Below are 23922 nucleotides of genomic sequence, written 5' to 3' on the forward strand. Positions count from 1 at the left end.
ATTCTTTCTGAGTTGTCTGATAACAGTCACATTTACTATTAAAAACTGTATTTAGTGATACATCACAAGTCAATATAATCCTTCTTTAATTTTGCTGAAAGCAAAGAATCCGAAACCATTTAAATGACAAAGCTCTGGACCCTTCTCCATTTCAAACTCAGGACACATAAATGTAGAGCTTGCTTAGCTTTTGCTTGGGGATCTGAGGCGGAAAAGGGATGGTAAGGAACCTAAAAAAACTTAGAGCCACGCTGGTCGGAAAGCTGCCTTATGAAAACCAGCCCTAGAATTCCTAGCATTTCTAGATGGACGGGAAGGCCTGACTGCATACGGCCCGGCCCCGAGAAACCCGGCGGGTCGGTCTGCACGCGGCGGGTCCGCTCCCCTCCCGGTTTAAAGGGGCGTTAGCAGGAGTGAGGAGAGAAAGTGCTTCCCGTTTGGCTCGCCGGACAGACTGCCAGGCCAGGGGACCCACTCGGTGCCGCGAAATGCAGCAGGCGAGCAGGCCCTCGGCTAAGGCAGCATTTTAATTTTCACTCGACAGAGTAGAGAAGCCGCTCGGAATAGCAGCTGCAGAGTGGAAGCCAAAGGAGGTCACACTAGAGGTTTCGTTCTCAGAGACTTGGCCTAGAACTTGGAAGCCTGGAGCTCCACACTCTCGCCTCTAGGCCACCCACGCCCCCATTCACCCGCACTGCGCTGTTATCTCTCTGACTGACATCTTTGTCAGCCAATGACCTTTGGGACTGAGGAAGAGCCTGCCCCCTGGGATTAAGTGGGACAAGTAATTGGAAAGACAAACATTTGCACCAATAGCGAGGAGGTTCCAAAAGCTAAAGGTACAATAGCCAATGAAGAGAAGGAACCCGTCCTAAGTGACGTGTCAGGCAGCCAACGCCCGGCGCCACTGTGGGGAACGCGTGGCTTCCGTTCCGGGAGGGCGGGGCAACGTCTCAAACGGAAGGTGATTGTCGTCGGAGCCTGAGCAGGTTTGAAACTGGGGGTCGGACCCGGCGGTTGTCGTTGTCTGTCGTTGTCTGTCGCTGAGGCCCCGCTTCCGGGCTCGGCCGCCCCTGCCCACCCGGGCCCCGCCTCTCTTCGGACCCTTAGGTCCCAGGCTCGGCTCCCCGCCTGACTCGCGCCCCGCCCGCCGCGTCCCGCTGCCGACCGGGCCCGCACTGCGGCCCCGCCGCAGCCACCATGTCCCTGCACGGCAAACGGAAGGAGATCTATAAGTATGAAGCGCCCTGGACCGTCTACGCCATGAACTGGAGCGTGCGGCCTGACAAGCGCTTTCGCCTGGCGCTGGGCAGCTTCGTGGAGGAGTACAACAACAAGGTGGGCCGGGCAGGGGCTCGGAGCCCAGCGGACGGGGAGCGGGCCCCAGGAGCGCCCCCTCCGGGCCGGAACCCAGACCCCAGGACCCTCCCGCGGACTTGCCTTGGCACCACGGAGCGGTTCCTCTGAGTCTGGTCCTGAGCAGAGGGCTTCGCACTGGTTTCATTTAATCCTGGCAGCATTCCTGTGTAGTCAGGACGGTAGTTACCCCTGACCCCCCCTTTTACTGATGGGGAAACTGAGGCACGATGTTGTGACGTGCCGGAGTCAGACAGCTATGTCGTGGCAGAAGCAGATCTCAAACTCGAATTTACACCCCATGCTACGCTATGTACCACTCCTACCTCCCGCCTCTCCGGCCTCATTGCTTCAGCCGTGGGGCGGAGGAGGAACGAGGGAGTGATAACCGGGAAGGAGGATGCTCGCGCTTCAGCCGGTGGTCGTTCACTCCTGGCCGCACTGGGTTTCTATGAGGGCGGTCCGTTTCCCCTCGTCCCGCCCCCAGCCCCAGGTGCTCTTCATGGTCACCCAGGTCCCTCTGCCAGGATTGCCACTGCTGCCTCGTATCTGTCCTTTTTAAAAAGCGATCTCCTTTTTGGAAATCTTGGCCTGTAGCCTTGATCCCCCACCATTGTTGTCTGAATAGAGAAGGACGACACTTGCCATATCTTTTCTTGGCTTCATACTAATACAGATTTGTAACAGTGAGTGGCAAGCATCCATCAATTGAGAAGCCTTCATAGAAGCCCGGGTAGTAAGGGGGAAGCGTTTAAGCTGGCAGTGCAGCATACATTTATTTTTGAAAGCTGTTGAGTAAGTCAGTGGGAAGAATTTTCTTTCCTTTACCACTTAATTTCTTTCTTTTATTAAGAGTAAATGTTGTGATTATTAGGGATCAGAGCAATTGAAAGCCTTGGGTAGTTGTGCTTAAAGCACTCCTGCTCAGTAGGCTGGTGCAAGGGGAAAAGCCAGGCAGTCCTGCGGACTCAAGGGTCCCAGGTTCAATTCTGGTCAAGGGCATGGCATGTACCTTGGTTGCGGGCACATCCCCAGTGGGGAGTGTGCAGGAAGCAGCTGATCGATGTTTCTCTCTCATCGATGTTTCTAACTCTCTATCCCTCTCCCTTCCTCTCTGTAAAAAAATCAATAAAATATATTAAAAAAAAAAAAAAAAAAAAAGCCAGGCAGTCGAGAATCGGGTCCCGTCTGACCCATTGACTAGCGGTGGGAATTGCACATGTCAGTCTTAACTATTTCTGACCCACAGTTTGTTGTAGGAAAGGTGATGGTCCCGTAAAAAGCATTTGAACATTGTAAGTTTGTTTACATTTCTTCAGAAGCACAGCTGTTTCTCTAGGGTTATGTTTTAACGTCTTTGGAATCCCCTTGGAGAAACTGATAAAAGCGATGGACTCTATTGCCCTGAAGTTACACAGATACCATGGAGTGCACACTGATCTGGAAGTCCACCCGTTACCCACAGAAACCAGAAAGTCCTGAGCAAGACATAACTTTCTTTTCTATGTTTCCTCTTTCTTCCTTATTATGGCCATAGTGGACAGCAGAGCTGGGAATGGAATTCATGGTCCTGATGTTGAAACCATGTTAGTAAAATTAAGAACACTAGAGCCCTGACCGGTTTGGCTCAGTGGATAGAGCATCGGCCTGCGGACTGGAGGGTCCCAGGTTCGATTCCGGTCAAGGGGCATGTACCTCGGTTGCGGGCACATCCCCAGTGGGAGGTGTGCAGGAGGCAGCTGATCGATGTTTCTGGCTCTCTATTCCTCTCCTTTCCTCTCTGTAAAGAATCAATAATATATATATATATATATATATATATATATATATATATATGAACACTAGAACTATTGTTTAAGAATACATGTTTTTTTTAAAACAAGTAAAATAATGTCTTTTAAAGGGGTTGAGTCTTCATACAAATAGATGTTTTTTTCCTTGCAAGTTCTTCCTTGCAAGTTAACTTGAGTAAGCAGTAGAAGTTACATTTTTAAGAAAGACAAACTGAGCCACAGTCTGCTGGTGGGATCAGTGGAGTAATTGGTGCCAAACCTCAGTTGCAGGAATTTTACCTCAAAGTTTGTCCCTTCATTAGCAACTGTATGAGAGCTCCCTTGTGCCCGGCACAAAGGCATTGTGGCCTTAGTAGTGTAATGCAAACTCATAATCCCATTTATTATTCACTTTTATTACTTAAAATTTTTATTACTTAAAATTATTTTTGTGCCCCACCTGCGTAAGTCAGGGTTTTTATTGTGTTATATGCACACCATGGACATCTTTGGCAATCTGCAATCAAGAGACCTTTTTTTATAATTATGTTTTCAAATGCATAAAATATATAGGACTAAGAAGGAAACCAGTTATATTGAACTACAGTTATCAAAAACATTTTTTTAAAAGATGGTGATATATGACCTGGCTGGTGTGGCTCAGTTGGTTGAGAGTCGTCCCATGCATTGAAAGGTCACCAGTTCCATTCCTGGTCAGGGCACATGCCCAGGTTTCAGGTTCAGTCCTCTGTTGGTGCGTACAGGGGGCAACCCATCTATGTTTCTCTCTCCCTCTCCCTTCCTCTCTTTCTCAAAAAAATAAAGGGGTGATATAGTAATAGTACTTTTATATTAACTCATTAAATTACACCATCCAGTGTAATTATTACTGTGCTTTTGAAGTAATGAAGGTAAATAGCATTTCAAGATATTTAATAACTGCAATGTGATATTTTAAAAATCAGTTATTTATATTTATGACAAAGTCACTGATTCATGCCGCTTTGAAGGAAATGCTAAAGTTCAGCTAAAGGTTAGTGAAAATATGAATGTAAATTTCCAATTCAAGTTCATGGACCCCAAGTTAAAAAATCCTGCTGTAGAGAATCTCTGCCTAGGGACTGGTGGACGGTAAATACCACTTTAAAGCTCTGATTCTCAGGCTTAGTTTTGTGGAAACTTGACATGGAGGTACCAGATTTCATAATTTGCAGGAATTTAAAAATTATTGGTTGAAATTTTCAGACCTTTGGTTTCTGCTTGCCCTCGACAATGATTGCCAGCGAGACAAAATAAATGGACATAGCAAATTAGCATTGATGAAAAGCCCAGAAATGGTCTTTTTTACTGTGGAATCATTGACTATAAGAAAGCATGGTTATGCTTTTTAAAGTTTGTATTAATATAATCATGTTTTCCTATAGTAAAATTATTCCAATGTTTCTCTCTCACATCAATGTTTTGAGAAAATTAGTTAGCATTTCAAGAACAACTTGACTTTCAGATGTTCTAACATCAGAATAAATTGGGGAATCGTTGCAGAGTAAAGAACAGGATAATGTCAGTCACACCTGAAATAAAAAGTTCCATTATCAGAAATTGTGTTTGTTTTTATCCTCACCAAGGATATATTTTTACTGATGAGAGAGAGAGAGAGAGAGAGAGAGAGAGAGAGAGAGAGAGAGAGAGAGAGGGGAAGGATGTCTCTCTTTCTCTCAATCCTCATTCTTTTGCTCATTAATTCAACAGATATGTATTGAACACATGCATATATGTTTTAGGCATAGTGATGATGCTTGGTAACTGTGTGGTCTTCATTAGCAGATATGAGATTGGCAGCAATAAAGACAGTGTGTTTTAGTACATGTAGGTATCTTTGATTGATATTTAGACTTTTGGAAGTTTTGCAGTGTTCCATCAGTCCCTGGCAAGACTGTCTAGGGGAATTTAAAACATAAAACTCTTCTGGTTTTAACTTCCTCCTTTCTTTTTTTCTGGACAGTGAGAGGACTCATTCCTCCATAGGACCAACTGGATAAAAGTGCTGCTGCTTTATTGCTTTTTGCCATAATTTGGCTCATACAGATAATACTGGAGATGCTATGATTTGAACAAGGCATGAATCCATGTTCTGTAGGTAGTCTGACCTGCCTGAGGCTGTGATGCCTCATTGGTCAGCCTCTGTGCCAGGAGATGAAGGAGTGCTGTGTCAGAATTCATCTGAGTTTGACAAGGCAGGCTCTCTACAGACATTGATCAGCAATAGTCAGAAATAGGCTGGAAAGGACGACAAGTGGAAAAGACCAAGAAAAGCTGCTTTATTCTCTCAGAATTGTGCTTTAGCTGATTTTGGTTATATTAACAATTTGGGGGAAATGTTTCACTGACTGGAGTGGTATATTGATTTGGATAACTTGGGGCTTTTTTTTTTAATCACATGTATAATATGTATTAACTTTCATGTTCTAGTACTAGCACTCTGTAATAGATGGAATACACAATTTTCTCCCTGAGGAAGCTTATATTATTAACAAGATAGATATGACATCTTTTAATTTTTGAAAAATATAAGGTATGAGTAATGTGAATAATAATTTATGTTGTTATTCATGTAAGTAATAAAAGTAAAAGTGAAGATGTGGTCATGCCTTCAAGGAGTAAATATTTCATTTTGCATATCTGCTCCTTAGGAGACATTTGACATAGTAAATCCACAGTGTAAAAATAAGTAAAAATAATCTTGCTTCATGGCCTTTTTTTTTTAGGGGCATTTGTTTCACATGTTGGTGTAAAGTGTTGTGAAACAACAGATTCAGAAAGAGAGTGGAGATGGGAAGTATAAGAAGTTTAGCAGGAGGGTGGGGAAAAAGGTAGAGGGGTAACTTAAATGTTGATAATAAGATGATTAAAGTCAGATAATTTTTCCTTATATTCTGACAAGGATGAGGAAGGATGGCAGTATGATGAAGAGCAAATGGGATGGGGAAGATGCTGAGAAAGGGTATCTATGGCTGCAGTTTTAAACTCAAAAGAGAACAGTTCTCCAGAATAGGATTTTGATGGGCAAAATCAACAATCCTTTGTTTGGGAGAGTGAAAAGAGGCTGCACAGGCTGGCAGCGGGAGCTTCTTCAGACCCCAGTTGACACTTCGGCAAGAGGGGAGCTAAACTTTACAAGAAGACACATAGATGTGCTATCTTCTCTAGAAGCATTAGATGAGGTAGGTTAAATGAGAGACTAAATTGTGAGCAACCTAGCAGCTCCTCATCTCTGTTGGCTGACAAGATGCAAAAGCTTCATGTGTTTCTATGAACTTGGGGCATGGCTATGACCTCTCTCCCACAAGAACCTTCTTTACATCATCTAGGAAGAACTTGCCTCATACGAAAGGAACCGGCATAGTAACTATAGGAAGATATTATAAGAAAGGGGGGGTGGAGAGGAATGGGAAACGGGAAACCAGTGGCAGGTAAATTACCCATACTAGAAAAATGTTTTTTTACTTCAGTTGGAAATTAGTGGCCAGTCCTGTCACCAGAAAGTCAAAGAACTTAAGAGTAAAATACTCCAAGCAGAGATACAGGCGATGAGGTAAAATGAGGCATAGTAACAGGAGAAAATGAAACATCAACAGGTGCAGCCCAGGGAAATAGTGGAAGAGAAAACAAAAATTATCACAGGATTAAAAGAATAAAAATACCAACTGTTAAAAACAGAGTGAAGGTTAGAGAAGACAGATTGAGAAAATGAAATGGAAATAAATAATTAGAACATAATAGATACAGAAAACAAAGATCTAACTTAGGTATAATTGGTATTCCTGAAAAAGACCAAAGAACTGAGACACAAAAACTCAAATATGCAATTAAAGAGAACTTTATAGAAACAAAGGTTTGAAGTAATGAGTTCAAACTATACCTCAAGAAAAATTGACACCAAACAATTGGCAACAAAACACTTCTTAGGAAAGTTTCTACATTTTAAGGATGAATAAGGAATGTTTTGGACACCCAGGCAAAACAATCGAGTCCTCTTGAAGAGGGGAAAGCGAAATTAGGCTAGTCCCATTTGACAGAAGATAATAGAACAGTGTGTACAAGTTGACAGCTATCATAGATTGTTCTCTGTAAATACCTGAAAATATACTTAATATATAAGATTTATATTCATATATGATTTAAAAATGCACTTTTTAAAAGATAACCCAGTTTATAAAAATTGACCATATATGTATTTTTTTAATAAGAGAAATCAACAGATTGGAAAAAATACTACATATCAACACTTACGGGAAGATGAGGAAACTAAAGCCCAGATCTGTTAAGTGATATTGAAGATAAAAGCAGAGCCAGAACTGGAATACTATCTGTCTCAGAGTTTTAAATAGATACTGTTGTAAAGAGAGGAAAAATAAGTTATGGGGAAAGGGTGTTGAAAAATAGTGGGGCACACTTGCTCTATCAGATTAGAATAAGCATCCTGGAATTGATATAGCCAGAGAGGTTGGTGGGACCACATAGAATGATCCAAAGCAGATCTAAATGTTGTATATGGAGCCGAAACCGGTTTGGCTCAGTGGATAGAGTGTCGGCCTGCGGACTGAAAGGTCCCGGGTTCGATTCCGGTCAAGGGCATGTACCTGGGTTGCAGGCACATCCCCAGTAGGAGATGTGCAGGAGGCAGCTGATCGATGTTTCTCTCTCATCGATGTTTCTAACTCTCTATCTCTCTCCCTTCCTCTCTGTAAAAAATCAATAAAATATATTAAAAAAAATAATAATAAATGTTGTATATAGAAGTGTAGTATTTGATAAGATAGTACCTTAATTCCCTGGGTGGGGGGAAGGGGATTAATGAATTGTATGACATAATTGGCTGTCCATCTGGCAGGAAAATTTAAAACCCTCTAATTCATGTCATACATGAAAATCAAATTCCAGGTCAAAAATATCTAAATGTAAATAAAGTCTCACAAACAGTAGGAGAACATTGACTAACAAATTTGTACTGGGGCAGAGGGGATGAGCAGAGGAGAAAACGGTCTGTAAGTCACTCATTAAATCAAGAGTCAACTAAGGAAAGGATTGACAGATTATAGTACATAAATAAAACATTTCTATATGAAAAGATACCTTGTCAAAAGACATGATAGGCCGGGGGAAGCATTTCCAAAACATGGCAGACAGTAGGAGCTAATTTATTTAATGTGATAAAAAAAAAAGAAATGGACAAAGTATAAAGGTGTACCAGTTAATACGGATTTTTTCAATAGATGTTGTTACACATACGTTGACATATATTGGATTTGATATGTATGCTATTTTGTTGTATTACTCCTTCAGCTTACCACTTGTTCCGATCAATGGTAAACGCACTTTCTGAGCAGCACTTCAAAACGTATGAAGTGGAAAATTGGGTCTCTGAATGGTCTGCCTCAAAACAAGAAAAGTTCTATTGGGACAGTATCCACAAATTACCTGAAAGATGGGGCAAAGATGTAGCTAGCGATGGACATTACTTTGAATAAAGCACTTTTGATGTTTCTCTTGAAATTATCGTGTTTTCTACAAAATCTGCATTATTAAACAGTTAATAATTAATCTGCATTTTTAACTGGTTAATAGTTAGTCCGCACTATTAAATGGTTAGTAGTTAATCCGCATTACTAACCGTAATAATGTGGATTTTGTAATCAAAGAAAACACGATAATTTCAAGAGAAACATCAAAAGTGCTTTATTCAAAGTAATGTCCATCGCTAGCTACACCTTTCCCCCATCTTTCAGGTAATTTGTGGATACCGTCCCAATAGAACTTTTCTTGTTTTGAGGCAGACCATTCAGAAACCCAATTTTCCACTTCTTCGTACGTTTTGAAGTGCTGCTCAGAAAGTGCGTGTGCCATCGGTCCGAACAAGTGGTAATCTGAAGGAGTAATACAACAAAATAGCATACGTATCAAATTGCATATACTAGTATAACAACATATGTATAACTCTATCTATTGAAAAAATCTGCATTATTAACCGGTACACCTAGTAAATAGCCAGCTCCAAGGAGAGGAAATGCAAGTGATTAATAAACAAGAAAAGGTATTCAACCTCACAGGTAGTTAAAGGAAATTGGAATTTAAGTTATCGAGATTCTTGTATTGTTGACAGCATAGGGAAATGAGCGCCTTTATATACAATCTAGATATGTGCCCTGATTGGGCACGACCTTGGAGCATCAGGATGCCTCTCTAACCAACTGAGCCTCCCAGCCAGGACTAAAAACATCTCTTGTTTAAAAAACATTGAAAGAAAATTACAGAGCAGTCATAGACTAAGAAGATACTTGTAAAACACATAACTAGGGACTTGTATCCAGAATATACAAAGAACTCTGAAAACTCAAATAAGAAATCGAGGAACCCAGTAAAAAGTGAAACTATTCTGTATGATACTATAGTGGTGGGTGTACACACATCATATATTTGTCAAAACCTATAGAATGTACAACACAAAGACTGAATTCTAATGTAAACTCTGGACTTTGAGTGATAGTGATGTATCATTATAGGCTTGTCAGGTGAAACAAACATACCACTTTATTATGTTATAGTGGAGAAGACTGTGCATGTGTGGGAACTCTGTACTTCCTGCCCAATTTTTTTGTGAATCTAAAGTCTTTTTAAAGGACAAAATATTTTAACAGACTTCACCAGAGAATAAATACAGGTGGCAGATAAACACATGAAAAGGTGCTCAGTATCATTAGTTGTTAATACACACCTATTAGAATGACTTAAAAAGTTGGCCATACCAAGTGCCGACAAGTGTGTGGAGCATATGGAACTGTAATGTAATGTTAGTGGGAATGCAAAATGATAAAGCCACTTAGAAAATAGGTTGTCGGTGTGGCTTGGTTGGGCGTTGTAGACAAAGTTTTTAAATAAAGTTAAACATACACTTACAATATAAACCAGCAATTTCACTCTTAGTTGTCTACCAAAGAAAAAAATGAAAATTTGCCCCCTCAAAAAAAACCCTCATACATAAATGTTTATTATATCAGTTTACATGAATGGCCCCAAACTAGAAATAACTCAAAAGTTCATCAACTGGATATAGTGTTTCCATATAATGCAATATTATTCAGCAAAAAGAAAACACTACTGCCCTAGTCAGTTTGGTTCAGTGGATAGAGCGTCAGCCCTGGGATGGAAGGGTACTGGATTCGATTCCAGTTAAGGGCATGTACCATGGTTGCAAGCCCAATCCCTGGCCCTGGTTGGGGCATGTGCAGGAGGCAAGCAATTGGTGTCTTTCTCTCATATCAATGTGTCTGACTCTCCCCCCCTCCCTTCCACTCTAAAAATCAATGGAGGGGGGAATATCCTTGGGTAAGGATTAACAACAAAAAGAAGGTACTACTGATACACACAACATGGATGAATCTCAAGAGCAGCATGCTGAAAGTCACAAAAGTCTCAATACTGTAATTCCATTTATACGGTATTACAGAAAGGCAAACCTATAGGTCAGGGGTTGCTTAGGACTAGGGGTAGAGGATTGACTGCAGAGGAGCCCCAGAGAACTTTTTGGGGTGATGCAAGTATTCTCTATCTTAATTATTGTGGGAGGTGGGAGAGCTTACACAATTGTATACATTTGCAAATATATATATTCCAAATCATTGAAAAACACTTAGTGAAATTTTATTGTATGCGACTGTACCTAAATTTAAAAAAAAAAAGATAGGAAGATACTTGTATTTAAGACTGAAGTAAGAGTAAAAGGAATTCTGTTTTCTGTTGTATGGTTAGTGCATATCCTCTCATTATGGATCGTTAGCAAATATTTTCCATTCCATCTTCCAGTTGATGGAAATTCATAACAGATATACACAGCATTTCCCATTGAGCCTGATTTAAGTTTGACAGCAAAGAATGGAAATCAATATTGGCCCAAAATTAACTCTAAGAAAAAGTGGCCAGAACCAGGGAACTTCCTCTCAGTAGTTACCCCTACCCCCACCCCACCCCCCCCTTTTTTTTTTTTTTTGCCAGTAGAGTGGTTTGGATTCTTGAATGCTTGTTTTTCACACCTTTATGTGGAAACTTGTTACTAGCCAGGGTGGGGGAAGGGGCAGTTTGTGCATGAGACGTGACTTTGTTGTGTGGAACTGGGACTGCACAGGGTCTAAATACACACAGCACTTCAAGACTGGAGTAACTGAACCACACACATTATCAGATGTCTCAGGGTTGTGGGGGAAGGTGTAACCTGCTGGGCAGGTAACGCAGTTCTGTGGGTCAAAAGTGCAGGATTTGGCCCGGCCGGAAGCTCAGTGGTTAAGCATCAGCCTATGAACCAGGAGGTCACGGTTTGATTCCCAGTCAGGGCACATGCCCGGGTTGCGGGCTGGATCCCCAGGAGGGCACGTGCAGGAGGCAGCTGATAAATGATTCTCTTTCATCATTGATGTTTCTATATCTCTTCCTTCCTTTCTGAAATATATATATACATATAAAACTTGTTTTTTTTTAAGTGTAGGATTTGGAGTCTGAAAACCTGTCTTCAAGTTTTGTCTCTGCCTCTTACTAGCTTTGCAGTGTTGACTGTAACCCAACCCTTCAAGTCTGGGTTTCCTCATCTGAGAAATGGGATAGTTGGACTAGATGTCCTCTCTGTAATAGTTCTTGACTCTGCAGTCACTTCCCAGGAATCTGATGTCTTTGTCACGGCTCAATTTTGTTGTGTTACAGGTTCAGCTTGTTGGTTTAGATGAAGAGAGTTCGGAGTTTATTTGCCGAAACACCTTTGACCATCCATACCCCACCACAAAGCTCATGTGGATCCCTGACACAAAAGGCGTTTATCCAGACCTACTGGCGACAAGTGGTGACTATCTCCGTGTGTGGAGGGTAAGCAGGTGCTGTTTCAGCTGTTATCAGCAGCATGGAGTCACAGAGAACAGGCTGGGATTGGAGGCAGCAGAGTGTCATTGCCACGGGGGAGAAACAAATGCTAGCGGATCTGAAATGACCTTGTTTGACTCAGCAGATTTCCTAGTAGACCTAGCCAAGATTCCTGGAAGTCCTTGCTGCTGGCCATAGCCAGCCCTGGAAATCCAAGGCTCAGCTAACCTGATAGAACCTCTGAGGGGGTGGAGATACTTGAGGCCTCTTATTCTGTTTACAGTCAAGATACTTTTGAGTAAATTAAACAGACTACCGGACCACTGATTCTAGTCAAGTATGTGTGTGGATTAGGGAGTTGATGAGCGTCATCTCCCCTCTCAGCTGCAAGTATGTGTGTGGATTAGGGAGTTGATGAGCGTCATCTCCCCTCTCAGCTGAGCTAATCAGCATTGTCATCTCCTGGCCTGGAGGTGTAGTGAGTGCCCAGCCAGGCAAGGTGAGAAGACCTCTCCTCTAGAAAAATTTGGAAAACAAAGCTAGGCAAGGGGAAAAGCTTGTAGAGAAGTAGCATTCAGGGAATTCCTCTGGGTTTTGTTACTCTTTATGTTAAAAATGTCCCCCCCATGTCTTATATTTACTAAGATATTGTCTAAAGGGGGATTAAAAGTTTTTTTGGGAAAATGACTGGCTGATTTTTTTTTTTCATTGTTCTTTTAGGTTGGTGAGACGGAGACCAGACTGGAATGTTTGCTAAATAATAACAAAAACTCAGATTTCTGTGCTCCTCTGACCTCCTTTGACTGGAATGAAGTGGATCCTTATCTTTTAGGTAAGGGAGTGAGGGGGTGTGTATTACAGTTTGAAGAAGCAAAGATATGTTTTCTCAGATTTAACCAGGGGCTTGAGGTACAGGCATCATCCTAGAATGGGACCAAGCGAGAAAGAGACTAGATAGGGAATGTGGTTCATTCCTCATATGCAGTCAAGCTTCTTATAGGTGTATGGTTTGTCTCCAGTCAGAGTCTAAGAGCCTAGGTTAAGGATTGAACACTTGACTCTTTGGGGCTCTCCTGGTACCCTCCTTATGCTAGGAAGTGTTTATGGCATGTGGTCTCCTGTGCTGAACTGGTGAGTAGGCACAAGGAGAGCAGCTTGCCTGGGAACCTCACTCCTGTCAGCTACTGACGTGCACTGATTGTTTCCAGGTACCTCCAGCATTGATACAACTTGTACCATCTGGGGGCTGGAGACAGGGCAGGTGTTGGGGCGAGTGAATCTTGTGTCTGGCCATGTGAAGACCCAACTGATTGCCCATGATAAAGAGGTAATGATGCTGTCCCTCTTCTGCTTTCTGTGCCTTCAGTGTGGTCAGGTTGTCTTGTCTGCTCACTGTTTTGCAAATGATGTGGAAAATCATAATGCTAACATTGTGTCTGAATTGAAAATAGTAACGTATCAAGAGTGGAAAACACTATTGTAAAGGAATGCGTTTTTTGACTGATACAAACAACTTGTCCTATAGTAATTTTTCTTTTCATGCCAAAGATTGCTGTTTTTTAACAATGAACTCTCTTGGTAGACAAACTCGGACCTGATGTGATTAAAAATGAATCTTAGAGTAACATTTATCTTGAAATATATTTGCTTTTGAGAGGGAGAGGCAGGAAGAGAGAAATTTCCTGGCTGTGAAACCTAGTTAATCAATTTTTATCTAAACTTGTTTTATGAAATTCTAGGATGTTCACTTAATACTTAAAACTGTTTGATAATACTTAATACTTAAAACCATATTTGATAAATATGGTTTATCTTGATGGTGATGTTTCTCCTGTGTTTATTGCAAAACTCACAGGGAACTCTTTGTGGCCGCGTTTTAATCAAAGCATTCTCATGAGTGATTTTGGAAAATGGTCCTAAATCTTTTCCTCCCAGAGCTGCTGCATGCACCTAGTTCTCTGATTTCCTGTGGCAGTGTTTCCTTTTCTCTTCTACCTTTCCCTGCATAGCAAGGAATATTAATACCTGTACAGATAAAAAGGATGCCTTGACTTTAGGTCAGAAACTTGAGGTTATCCACAGAATAGGAGGTTGGTGACCAGGTTATCATTCTTAGTAAGGGGTTGTTGTTTGGCTTTCTGTGCTCCTAAGGGGAAGATCTGTTACAAGACTGCTGGCCTGGCCTACTGCTGAGCCAAGGGACAAAGGAATTTGTCCTGCAGAGAGGACCAGTAAGGAACTTCTGGAAACCCAGTTGACATCAAGTGGAACAGGTTGCTACGTTTTAGTTATGTGACAATGTAGTCTGCTGTTTTCTGTCAGGGTCCAGTTCAGAAAACCAGAACTACTCTAAGTATGTAAACGGAGGGGATTCAATCCAGGGGATTGCTTACACAGACGTGGCAATCTAGAGAATAGGAGCAGTGAGGCAGTCTAGAGCAGCTGTCGCCAACCTTTCGGATCTCACGGACCACTGGTTGGCGACCGCTGATCTAGAGAATAGGAGCAGCAGGAAGTGGCACTGCCCACAGGCCAGAAGGGCCAAGAGAAGAGGCAGGGTTACTGGAATCCAGGGGCTGAGTTTACCTGGCAAAAGCTAGAGCCATGGAGGGGACACAGTCATTGCCAGAGATGCTTCAGGGGACAGAGAGAGGGGAGGAGAAATTCCTTAGCCTCTCCCTACCAGAGGGGAAGGCCAGGACCGGCAAACAGGCCCTGCCTTAAAGAAATGAACCTGACGATAGTTGCTCTGAGAGAAACAGTGATACCTCCTAGCACCTATGGCTTTTCTCAGTCCACCTCTCACTATCAAAGTAAAGACTTGTTTGGGGGCTCCTGTTGCTGCCTGGCAGGTTGGTGTAGAGGAGGCTTGTAATCTCTGGTGGTTTATAATGAAATTACTGGTGGAGCCCCATGAAGAAGCAGGCAGTTAAAGCTGAGAGAGCTTTACACACTCGGTCACATTGCCCATGGCACCTTGTTGCTTAGTGATGCTGCTCTGGCGTCCCTGTTCTTGGCAGTTACTGAGAGCCGGCCCCCTGGGGTGCTCACATTGATAAACATGCCCCTGTCCTCAGGCAGGACAGAGCCTGGAGCTGCAGGGCCTCCTTGTGACTGCCCAGTTCCTTTCGAATCATTCCTACTGTAGAAAGAGAAGTGTAATTTCTTCATAGTCAGAGAAAAAGGAATTTGTGAGGTTGAATAGAACTAGATGCTCGTTTCACAGTGTCCCTTGGCAGGCAGAACCTCAAGAAGGTGGTGTCATAGTACTTAGTGAGAGTCAATCATGTCTCTCCAGAAGTCAGCTGTTGTTAATCTTGACCCCAGAGATGGGTTTTGTTTTTCCTTTCATTTGTTTTTCTTTTTCAGTGTGTCTCTCTTCTCTCTGCTTGTCTATCTCTGGTTTGTCTCTCTCTGTCCTTTTTTATTTTTCTCTGAAGTTCTCTGTTGCTCTCTACCTCTGTTTTCTCATAGACAGTAGTGGTGTGCAGTGTTCACAGCAAGTAGTAAATGCAGAAAACAGTGATTCAAAACCTAAACCATTTATGAATGCAGGCCAGCTAGGAGAAGAAACAACTTGTCCTGGGACAAGAGAGTGATAACTCTCTTTGCAAATACAGGAATGCCTCCCATGGTATAAAACTGCTGTTACTTCTTTCTTGGGAATGAGTCTCAGGTCCAGGTTTCACAGCAGAACCAACTTGGCTAAGTGGCCACAGGAAGGTTACTTCCACCTCTCTAAACTATGATCTTGGCCTCAGTGTGGTCATGGATCTGCCTCTGACCCCACACAAATGGAAGCCATCAAGGTTCAGGAAATCAATGTCTCAATCTTGTCTCATGATAGAAGACCACCACTGTCTCTGGCTTGAGCTGAGCCTGTCTAAGCATACAGAATACTTGCTCAGAATCACGTGTGCTCTGTTGGTCAGCAGTTTATCATAGGGGTTGGAGGAAGAAGACTTGGAAAGCAGGGCTGTGGGAAGAAGCCAGCCAATTTCTATAACAGAATGATCTCACTCTTTGGAAAGTCACTGATGTTAGAGCTCTCAGGTTCCAGACTTTGCAGACATTGTTTGGTTTTATTTCTCTCCTCCTGTGTTACAAACGGGTTTAGATGATCTAGGCATAGCAGATTTCCTGCTCTGGAAAAGGAAGTAATGGATCGGAATCTGGCTGAAGTGTCTTATTCACCAACAGGTCTATGATATCGCATTTAGCCGGGCTGGCGGTGGCAGGGACATGTTTGCCTCTGTGGGTGCTGATGGCTCGGTGCGGATGTTTGACCTCCGCCATCTAGAACACAGCACCATCATTTATGAAGACCCACAGCATCACCCACTGCTTCGCCTCTGCTGGAACAAGCAGGACCCTAACTACCTGGCCACGATGGCCATGGATGGGATGGAGGTGAGCACCCTGCTTCAGGCTGGCATGGGCCTTGCAGCCTACCTCTGGCACTAAGTGCATCTAGAACAGTGGTTCTCAGCTGGTGGCAGATTTCTCCCAGTGGATTTTTGAAAATGTCTGAAGATAGTTTTGATTAACCCAACTGTGGGGGTGGGGGGAAGGAAGAGGTGGGTGCTACTGGCATCTAGTGGGTAGAGGCCAGGGATGCTGCTAAACCTCCTATAATGCACAGGACAAAGAGTTATTTGACCCAGAATGTCAGGAGTGCTGAGATTGAGAAAACTTGATCCAGAATAAGCACAGTGTGTTAAAAACTTCAATACTTGAAGAGTTGGGATTGATGTCAAGAAAGGCAATATCTAAAAACTAAACCAAATCATACGTGCTTATGAGGCTGAGTAAGAAGCAGTTTTCCCCTCTGTAGTCAGGACAGATTCTTCCAGCTTTAGCAAACAGACATGGAAATGGCAACTCTCTGTAGCCTGTTACTTGATACAGGCAATAAATTGTGAGTAGAGACAATGCAATTATTAACTTTGTTTTGGTGAAGCCAGCACCTCAGAGTCTTTACATTTCGAATTCTGCTTTGGGGGCAGAGGGTGCTGTCACTCTGTCCCGCTGAGCATGCACAGAATCTTAGCATACGCACCTAACCGACTTGGTGCATTATCCAGATTCATGTTACCTACTCCTGCTTCTCCCCTTCCATATCAGTCTAAAGACCCTGTATTGCTTTAGATACAGACTATAAACTACCTGGGTCTTCTTTTTTCCTTTTTCTTCAATCCAGTAGCTGCTTTTGGGACAGAGACACTCTGTATCTAATAATCTTTAAATCCACAAATGAGGAAATCATGATTAAAAAATTTTGTGAAGTGCCTTTTTTTTTTCTCCTCTCACGCTCTGAAGTCCCTGGGCCTTTTCCTTGTTGTTTCTGCAGGTAGTGATTCTGGATGTCCGAGTCCCGTGCACGCCTGTCGCAAGGTTAAACAACCACCGAGCATGCGTCAATGGCATTGCGTGGGCCCCACATTCATCCTGCCACATTTGCACTGCAGGTAAACGCGGTGGGGGAAGGGCAGTATGTGGGAGGAGAGGTAAGGAGATCTTTCATGTTTCCTTAGAATTGTAATTCTTACTATTTCCTGCAGATAGTTTGAGAGATTTACCAAAGTAACTCAGCTGGGAGCTGCTGTACACTTGTGAAAGCGAAGCAGTCCAGTTTTCTAAATACGCTTGTATTCTCAGAGCATCTTCCATATACTGTTTTCGTCATGTATCAGTTACAGGCTGTGTCTTCCATATGTCCACCCCTGAAATCTAGGCTGACACACAGGACTCAGATCCATGAATGTGGAAGAGAGGGACAGTCTGTCATAGACGTAACAGAGTCTTTGGGACTGCCAAGAGTGACATCTCCCTTAGGAGATGTAATGAACCTACAGTGAGCTCTGGATGCACTGAAGGGCCCTGTGTAGCCTGGTCTGGTCATTGGTGTGTGACCTGTAGTTTTCACATCTCCGTTTGCCCGCATGAGCCTGGCCAATTAGGGTTTAGTTTATTTAGCTCCCCTGAGTATAAAAGACATCAGGATAGGCTGATGGGATTAGAAGACACTGTGATATAGAAGGTCCTTACCTTGCTTTTTCTTCTCTTAGACTAAGAACTTACTATTTTGATTATAAAAGTAACATGATAGACATTACAGATCCCTTAGAAACTAGAAAAAAGTTTAAACTCAAAACCTTGCCATCCTTATCTCACCCCTTCATCCTTTCCTGGTACGTGTTATGGGATGAGAGGTGCCCACCAGGTCCCATTCTATCACCTACCTCCAATGCAGTGAACACAGCCGGGGACAGCCAGAGGCTAGCTTTGAGTCCTGGCTCAGCCACTCACTGGCTACGTTGCTCTGTGGTTTTGGGCAAGTCCTTTAAATTTCCAAATCTCCGTTTCCTCATCTATAAAATGGGGGCTTAAAATAAAATCTTTCTCACTGGTGAGCAAATGTTTTGTAAACTTACCACCAGCACCATCAAATGTAGGGATAATTATCCTCTTTGCCTGAGTTGTAACCTTGCTCTCTGCCTTTCTGTCACCAGCGGATGACCATCAGGCTCTCATCTGGGACATCCAGCAAATGCCCCGGGCCATCGAGGACCCTATCCTGGCCTACACCGCTGAGGGAGAGATCAACAACGTGCAGTGGGCATCGACTCAGCCCGACTGGATCGCCATTTGCTACAACAACTGCCTGGAGATACTCAGAGTGTAGTGCTGGAGGCGCCATGTTCACGAGGCAGGGGCTTCGTGTTTCCCGCCTCTGCCCCACCCCAAAGTAAGAAGAAACATGTTTCCAGCGGCCAGTGTGTCTTTCATTGCTTTGCACCCACTGTTACCAGAAGCTGCTCTAGGAGTTCCTGGCCAGTCACCCCATTGCTCTCTGTGCTACACTTAGGGCTGTGTGGCACCTCCTCAGCCCAGGGCTGAGTTTTAAGATTTTCTCTCCTTTCTTCTTCTTCAGTTCCTCAATTAAAAATTTCTGTCTATTAGTTTGTCAGCCGTTGTGTTAATGAGCATTACGGGAACTGGCTATGTTTGTATTCATCTGCCCCAGATGTCTCTGTCTGTCTGTTGCCCAAGGCAGCAATCTGTGTCCATGTCCGTATTAGCACTTAAGTGGGAACAAATACCAATTTGAAGTTGTCTTTCCTCCTATTATCAATGTCTGTAACAAATTCCAACTTTGTATATTTTTTATCTACCAGGCTAATTTTTTTATGAAAAGAATTTTACTCTCTGGTTTCTTCCTTTGTTTCATAGTCCTCCCTGATAGCACCTTCCTCTCCTCTCAGTGCCCGAACCTGGCACGAGGCCCTTGACCCCATGAGCAGTTGCCTTCTTGCGTCACTGCCTGAGCAGAACAGACCTGACCGGGAGTCCCAAACCGCCTTGGTGCTCTGAAGCCGGCCAGCTCTCACACCTTTTTTCAGTCTGGCTCTTCTCAAGGGCATTCTGGGCTCCAAAACACACATGTGAAGCCTTCTGTACTCGCCGAAGTACCTCTGTCCAACCCCGCTGGGACCTGTTGGGAATGTGCTAGAGCAGAAATAGGCTGATTGGGTCCCTGACTTGAGGGGAACAGTTTCAGGAAAGCTGAGCCTAGAGCATATTTCCAGTACATAGTTTCAGAGTCTGTTTTTCCCTCCAAATAAAAGCCCCAGGCCATTCTGTTTCATGTCTTGAATGATGGACAAAAATGATCTATAAGTTGAACTTTGGTATCTCTGTTTGTTTAACTGTGACTGGTGGTATATCAGCCACTCTTTGGATTGAGAGCTCTGAGGTGAGAGACTCCGGCTTGAGAGGCACACAATCTGTGCATCTAACCCTAAACACGATCTCCTTTAGAGTACGGGAGACTGTCAGCTCTTGGAAGGGGGGCCGTTGTGATTTCCGGCCATCAGTTACATAGTTACAAAAAGAATCAGAGACCCAGGGTCAGCCAGTTAGGAGCTCCGGTTTAGGTCTGAGCAGTATTTGAACTTGCAGGCTGCAGGGGTCTGTTTCCATTATGTGAATGAGTTCCATGGAGGGTCTTGGATGTCACTGGTAGTAGGCTGAGTTTGGGATACGCTCAGAGTCTGGGCGGGAGTCTGCCTGGTTCATCTTGCTCTGCCCAGTGGCTGAAAGTTTCTAAGATCCAAGAGTAGCAAACCAGGCCACAAGGCTGATGGTTTTGTCCACTTAGGCTCTCACCTGCTCTTGAGAAACAAGACAGTTAGCTTTGTTTTTCTGAGCCCTTTGAACCCTTTGGTTGAGTCTTCCTTTTCAGAAGCAGATGTATTTTTATCCCCAAAGCTCTTTGCTTTACTACACAGGGGCTTGTCCCAAAGTAAAAGTCTCTTTTGTTAGAATATTTTCCTTTCTGCCTTTTTACTTTTTTTTTTTTCTGGTTTGGGGGCTCTTTGGCTACTCAGCTGCTTGAGGTTTACGCTCCTGCATTTCCCAGATTTGCAGCGTGTCATTTGGAGATGTGAAGTGAGCAGTTCTTGCTCAGAACCCTTCTCTGCTTGTAGTTATGTTTGATGGCTCCAGGGCCCTTCTCGCAAGGGTCGCAAGTCTAAATTGATGGCTGTTTGCTCTAGGAGGCCATCAGTTCCTTCTTGTGGAAAAGGGTCTGAAATGGAGATCAGAATGGAAGAGGGAGCTGGTCCTGCTTAGGCAGGGCTTAACTGTACTGAAATCTGATTTAAGATCCCTTCCCTGATCTGCACCTAAGCCTGGTCTGAATGGTGAGATTTGCACAACTAGAATTCAAAAACAACCTGGAGAAAAAAATTAGTTAATAGTAATTAGAATATATTTGGGTAAAGTTGCTATTTATTCTGGAAATCTACAGCTTTTGATTTTCCCCCCTTGCCCTGTGGACTCCTTCCTAGCCCTATCACTGTCCTTAGGCCCCACAGTGCAGTCCTGACATCCCACCTGGGGTCCAGGTGAGACTCCCACGCTCCCTGAGCAAACGCACACTCACAGTTGCTGGGATGCTGGTATTTGCAAGTCCTGGTTCTCACCCTTCTTTATGCCACAGGCCAAATGGCCTCATGGTTGAGGAGGGGATTTCTGTAGTTTCAAGATTGAGAAAACCTCTTAGCCAGCCATGTTCCAGAAAGCAGAGATCTGTTGTAGTTTCAAGAGCCAGTGTCTGTTTAGTTTGTTTAGGTTCTCAAATTGACAAGCAGAGAGCACAGCTAGATCTGCTCTCCTTGAAAGGGCGAAGAGCAGCTGCCAGGACTTCACTGGAAAGGCCACACACCCTTCTGGGCTCTTACTCTGGTGACCCTTTGACTTGTTCGCGGCCCCTGAGCTGAAGCTGCCTTTGTTTTTCTTGTCTCCTCTGAAGGGAGAGGAGGAAGTGCTGAATAAATTAGGCCTCAGGTTCCACATCAGAGAGCTGGTGAATGGGTACAAGCCTTCAGGAGCTTGAGTGTTTACACTCCAGAGAGTTGTAACCTCTCCTTCCCTGTAGGAATCGGGCTGCAAGATGAGAACTTGAAGATGGGAGATATTTGATAATGAGGTGAGAATTTCTTATCAGAACCAGGATTGGCTCTCAGAGGACTGGTTAAGATTCGGGAAGAAACAGAAAAAATTGAGACTTCTACAAGGTTTGATGATAGTGGTGGCTGAAATTTTAGGAGGCAGTTTAGGATGTGGGAGAAAATCAATGCTAAGTGTTGCTTTAGATCAAAGGGAAAAGTATTAGAGGGCAGTGATGGCCCGAGGTGAGGAAGTATTCAGATGCTGTGTGGCATGGAGTGAGACTGTCAGGGACCATTCATCGGGTACCTGTGATACTGGCTAACGGGACAGGAGGACAGCTCAGAGCAGTGGGGCCCCTCCCTGCAGCAGTGCAGTGATATGTGATGTTTGCTGGTAGAAATCCTCAGGTCTTGGGAGTCCCGTGATTGTTCGAGACCATGGCTCTTCTTGGTTGTAGGTTTGTAGGGAGCCGAAGAAGCAGAGGTCATAAACAGTCATGCTGAATTTCCCCACGCCTCCCTTTTCTCTTATCCTTCTCTTCCCACTCCCTTTCCACTGTAGAACTTTCTCCCTGCTGCAGCTTGGGCCTTAAATTCCTAGGCTGTGCAGAAGCTGCAAGGTTTTCCAAACTTGGCAGTGCCAGCCCAGTACCATCTCTCCACCTTCCCCAGTTTGAGAATTTGGCAGTTCCTTCAACTGCCTGGCTTGGGGTAAGGGAGACCATCGAAGTAGAAGTCTCAAAGCAGACTCCCCTTTACGGTCCAGGATGAGGAAGGAGCGTCATGCTTGGCACTTCAGTTGAGTTTTCCCTGGGAGAAAAGCTGAACTGAGCAGTCACTGTGAACTCAGGGCCAAGCTCTCTAAGAATTGTCTTTTCTGTACCAGCTGAACTAGCTACTGAGAAAGTCTATGTTGCAGAGCCTTGCCTACCACCCCATCTGCACCCTTTTCTTCTCCCACAGTTGTCATTGCTGCTAATGGTCAAAGGCAAATGTATGGGCCAAGTCCTCTCAGGCTACTTTCCGGATGTTATTTTTTAAATATGGGATATGCAGGTGCCTTTCCAAAGAGGCTTGGACTGGTATTAAAAACCAGAAACAAATAAGCTAATAGAAGTATGAACTCAAGAAGAAAGATGTTGGCAGTCTGTGTAACAGCTGGAAAACTTTAAGTGCCCACCTTTGGGACAAGTGAGTGAAGATGAACTTGTTTATCTGCTATTTAAAAGAAATTTTCTCACCTTGGGTTGATTGTGTACAGTATGTTATGAAACTTGTTGAGCTAAAGCTTTGACTTGCTTGAGTTGAGTATGAATCATTTGCTTTGGTTCCTGTGTATTTTATGATCCCCCTGTCAGTGACTTTCCATCCCCATCCCTCCTCCCCCTAGTGTGAATTTGTAGCATGATTGTACAAACCTCTCTGTAGAAATGGAGATTTCTTGTTCTCTGAAATGTTACGCTCTAGCCAATCTAGCCTAGTGTGTCTGAACTTACTTTCTTGTTATATATTTAAACTTTTCCTCTATACTATGGATTTTGTGGCATCCTATGGTCAGGTGGAGAGGAAGCTGCCCCTTACACAACTGTACTGTAACTATTTTTCTTTTTAAGAAATTATTTTCACAGGACTGATTGTACACAGGGCTTATAATAAAATTTTAACACTGTGCTGTGAAACCACAATGGTAAATCCCCATTGACGGCTATTTCAAAAGCACCTAAAAGTGGAGTGTTATGTCTATGACTTTACTTCTTGCTTCCTGAGTATATTAAACCTAATTTTTGCCCTTTCATTCTGTTTCAGCCTCCTGTATAAGACCGTATTTTCTGCCCATCATACTTTGTAATAAAACTTGAACATGTATAGGTTGACTGAATAATTTCTTGTCATGAATTTAGTTCTTCCCATTCTGCTACCATGGTCATGTTCCAGAGACACTGGCTGGGGGATTAGACTCCACCCCTGCTCATCACTATCTGACAGCCTAACATCACCTTTAACAAAACACAGAGCGCCTCCTCTATGCCAGGGACCGTGACCCACAAGTTGCTCACAGTCTACCAGAGGAAACGCCACATAAACAAATACTGTCAGTGTTGTGCAATAATAGGTGTGTTCAGGCTTATTTGTAGCCCTGAGGAGTTAGTAATCACCTTTGACTGGGTGGGAGCCAGAAATGTAAGGGGAAATCTCATAAGACATACTTGAACTGGGCTTTGAAGGCTGAGTTGGAATTCTCTAGGAATAGGGAAAGGCATTTAAGGCAGAGGCAACATTCAGGTACCAATCTATAAACGCAAGAAAAGGTGTGATCATATTCAGAGAAGTACAAGTTGATGTGGGGTTTTATATGGGAACTGGTGGAAAATGTGGCTAGAGAGGTAAGTAGGAGCCAGATCAGAATCTTTTGTGCTTTGCACAAAGATTAGACCTTA

General features: G+C 43.4%; 1 protein-coding gene across 2 annotated transcripts; it reads left to right on the top strand.

Moving 5' to 3' along the window:
* The first annotated feature begins 953 nt into the window (after positions 1-953).
* On the top strand, positions 954-23350 carry DCAF7 (DDB1 and CUL4 associated factor 7). Of its 2 annotated transcripts, XR_013996943.1 has the most exons (8): positions 956-1338; positions 11877-12035; positions 12750-12861; positions 13238-13356; positions 16230-16439; positions 17380-17497; positions 18542-18777; positions 23291-23350. XR_013996943.1 is itself a non-coding variant. In XM_081109079.1 (7 exons), exons 1-7 carry the CDS (start codon positions 1201-1203, stop codon positions 18712-18714), a joined length of 1029 nt encoding a protein of 342 aa, XP_080965205.1. In that variant the 5' UTR covers positions 954-1200; the 3' UTR covers positions 18715-18988. The 2 variants fall into 2 exon arrangements, 1 of the variants encoding a protein (XP_080965205.1); XM_081109079.1 differs by lacking the exon at positions 23291-23350 and having other exon boundaries at positions 954-1338; positions 18542-18988.
* Positions 23351-23922: the final 572 nt, after the last annotated feature.

This window comes from Myotis nattereri (genome assembly GCF_964212035.1).
Source record: "Myotis nattereri genome assembly, chromosome: 16".
NCBI lineage: Eukaryota > Metazoa > Chordata > Mammalia > Chiroptera > Vespertilionidae > Myotis > Myotis nattereri.